General features: G+C 54.6%; 1 protein-coding gene across 1 annotated transcript in view; it reads left to right on the top strand.

Annotated features, from left to right (window-relative positions):
- LOC116702276 (calpain-15-like) overlaps positions 1–2,548 on the top strand; it is a 14,437-nt gene that overhangs the window by 3,777 nt on the left and 8,112 nt on the right. Inside the window, 2 exon segments of the mRNA XM_032536430.1 lie at positions 290–1,319; positions 1,920–2,128. Of these exon segments, the coding sequence (XP_032392321.1) occupies positions 290–1,319; positions 1,920–2,128 (1,239 nt within the window).

Genomic DNA, 2,548 nt, shown 5'->3' with positions numbered 1-2,548 from the left:
TATTTTGAAATAAGGAGTTGGTTTCTTCAAATGAGGAGTTAGTTTCTTGAAATCAGGAGTTAATTTCTTAAAATAATGAATGAGTATTTTAAAATAAGGAGTTAGTTTCATGAAATAGCTCACAACATTTCACAAAACGCAAAAGTAAAAAGTCTGCATATATGGAATAAAACCCAAAACATGAAATCAAACTCTTAAGATATTAGATTTAGTGTGAAAAGAGGAAAATGTCCCAATCTCACACGTGATGCATGAGTCCTGTGACTGGAGTCGTGTGTTCTCTCTGCAGCTTCTCCTCCGGCTCGGTGCCGGTGCCGCGGACCCAGTGGGCCTGCGTCTGCTGCACCTTCCTCAACGCCGCCGCCGCCCCCCGCTGCTCCATCTGCGAAGCCCCGCGGCGGAGACCCGACAGCCACAGACCGTGGTCTCAGGGGACCAGCAGCGAGGCTCGCTGGTCCTGCCCGCGCTGCACGCTGACCAACCCCCCCGACAGCCCGGCCTGCTCTCTGTGCGGTCACGTCGGCGCTCTGGACCAGGTCCAGCCTCGGCCTCAGCGCTCCAGCAGCTGCTCCGGTCCCCTGAGGCCCTCATCCGCCGAAAACCACCCGGAGGATCCCGTCATGAAGGTTTGGGAGTGTTTGAGGTGCACTCTGCAGAACACCCCTACCACCATGTCCTGCTCTGCGTGCGGGGGACCACGCAAACTGTCCCTCCCCCAGATCCCCCCCGACGCCTTGCTCATGCCTGACAATCAAACGGCAGTCCAGCACCCAGAGCCGGCATCCGGGGCGCTGTCCCTCTCCATCTCAACCGGAGGGGAGTGTTTACCGGTGGAAGCGTCACATCCAAACCCAGGCGGGGCGTCTTCGGGTCGTAATACCCCCCTCCCCTGCAGCCGCAGGGAGGTGACCCCCCAAGAAGGTGGCCCCAGTCAAACTCTGAGTCCGTCCCCGTCCACGCTCGCTGTCTCGCATGTCCCCGCCCAGCCGGAGTCGCTGGCCGGCCGACGGCTCAGCGTCCTGAAGGAGGAGATGTCCCCGCTGTCCCCCGCACCGGACGCCTCCGCGTTGTTCCCGCCGTGCGTCGCCCCCGGCAACGGGCCGGCGCAGGAGGAGTGGTCGTGTCCGGCGTGCACTCTCATCAACGAGGTGAAAGCCAATCACTGCGCGGCGTGCCACACGCCTCAGCGGCACGCGGCGCAGCCGAGAGCGGCGCCGGGCTGCAGCAGGAAGGAGAGCATGCTGGTGGAGGCGCTGCGGCAGAGCGACGAAGGGGAGGCCAAGGAGCTGTGGGAGAACATCGTCAGCTTCTGCAGAGAGGTCAGTACACCACTCACGGTGGGGCGGAGGGGGGGCCTTATCCATGCTCTGCCCTATGGGTGACGTCATGCGTCTTCAATGTGCACGCAAAGCATTCCAGGAAGGGGGCACCACCTTTTGTGAATGAATATTTTATCGTTAATAAATAAATGTCCTTCCTTAAAATACAGGGGGCATAAGTATACACCCCCCTATGTTAAAATACAGGGGCAGAAGTATACACCCCCCTATGTTAAAATACAGGGGCATAAGTATACACCCCCTATGTTAAAATACAGGGGGCATGAGTATACACCCCCCTATGTTAAAATACAGGGGCATAAGTATACACCCCCTATGTTAAAATACAGGGACATAAGTATACACCCCCCTATGTTAAAATACAGGGGCATAAGTATACACCCCCCTATGTTAAAATACAGGGGCATAATGTAATAATGTAATTATGGCATTAAGATCAATTTCCGAAAGATGATTTTTTTATTCCTCTTTTTAGTCAACTTAGGCATGGACGTGTTATAAATATAATATAAATATAAGCTCTGTTCTGCAGCACCCTTGAGGTTCTGTTGTTCTGTGATCTGATTGGCTCGTTCCCAGAACACGGTGACGTTCGTGGACGACAGCTTCCCTCCGTGTCCCAAGTCCGTGGGGTTCCCGGAGGACGACAGCGTCCAACATCGGGTCCGAAAGTGGCTTCGCCCTCGAGACATCAACTGCTGCAGCGCCAGAGACCGCGCCGTGAAGTGGTCTGTGTTCCGCACGCTCCGGCCGTCCGACATCCTGCAAGGGCTTCTGGGTAACTGCTGGTAAGTCCACGCTAGCCCTGTGATGCCAGACCTTCCTCCATGAGTCCAGTCTGGCTACGTCGCCGATGCATTCTGGTCCAGGAGGAAAAACCATTCAGGGTTAAAGGTCTAGAAACCAATCACAGTCGTTGTGGGCGGGGCTAAGCTCCGGGCGCTCTGCGGAATAGTCTCTGGAAGGATCTTGTTTTGGTGGAACATCTGCCCCGCAACAGGAAACAACACAAACATTATTAAATATAACAAAACTTTGGCATTTACAAGATGGCTCTCCATCCCTTGTTGCTCCTGGTGATGTGTACACGATGGAAAACTGGCCCGCAGCAAATGTTCCATCTGTGTCTTTATCGTTAAAGGTCCCATGGCATGGAAATGTCCCTTTATGAGGTTGTTTAACATTAATATGAGCCCCCCCCCCCCCCC

Source organism: Etheostoma spectabile, chromosome 15 (genome assembly GCF_008692095.1).
Source record: "Etheostoma spectabile isolate EspeVRDwgs_2016 chromosome 15, UIUC_Espe_1.0, whole genome shotgun sequence".
Taxonomy (NCBI): Eukaryota; Metazoa; Chordata; class Actinopteri; order Perciformes; family Percidae; genus Etheostoma; species Etheostoma spectabile.
The sequence above is the reverse complement of the archived record's forward strand: the minus strand, read 5'-3'. Positions and strand labels throughout refer to the sequence as shown.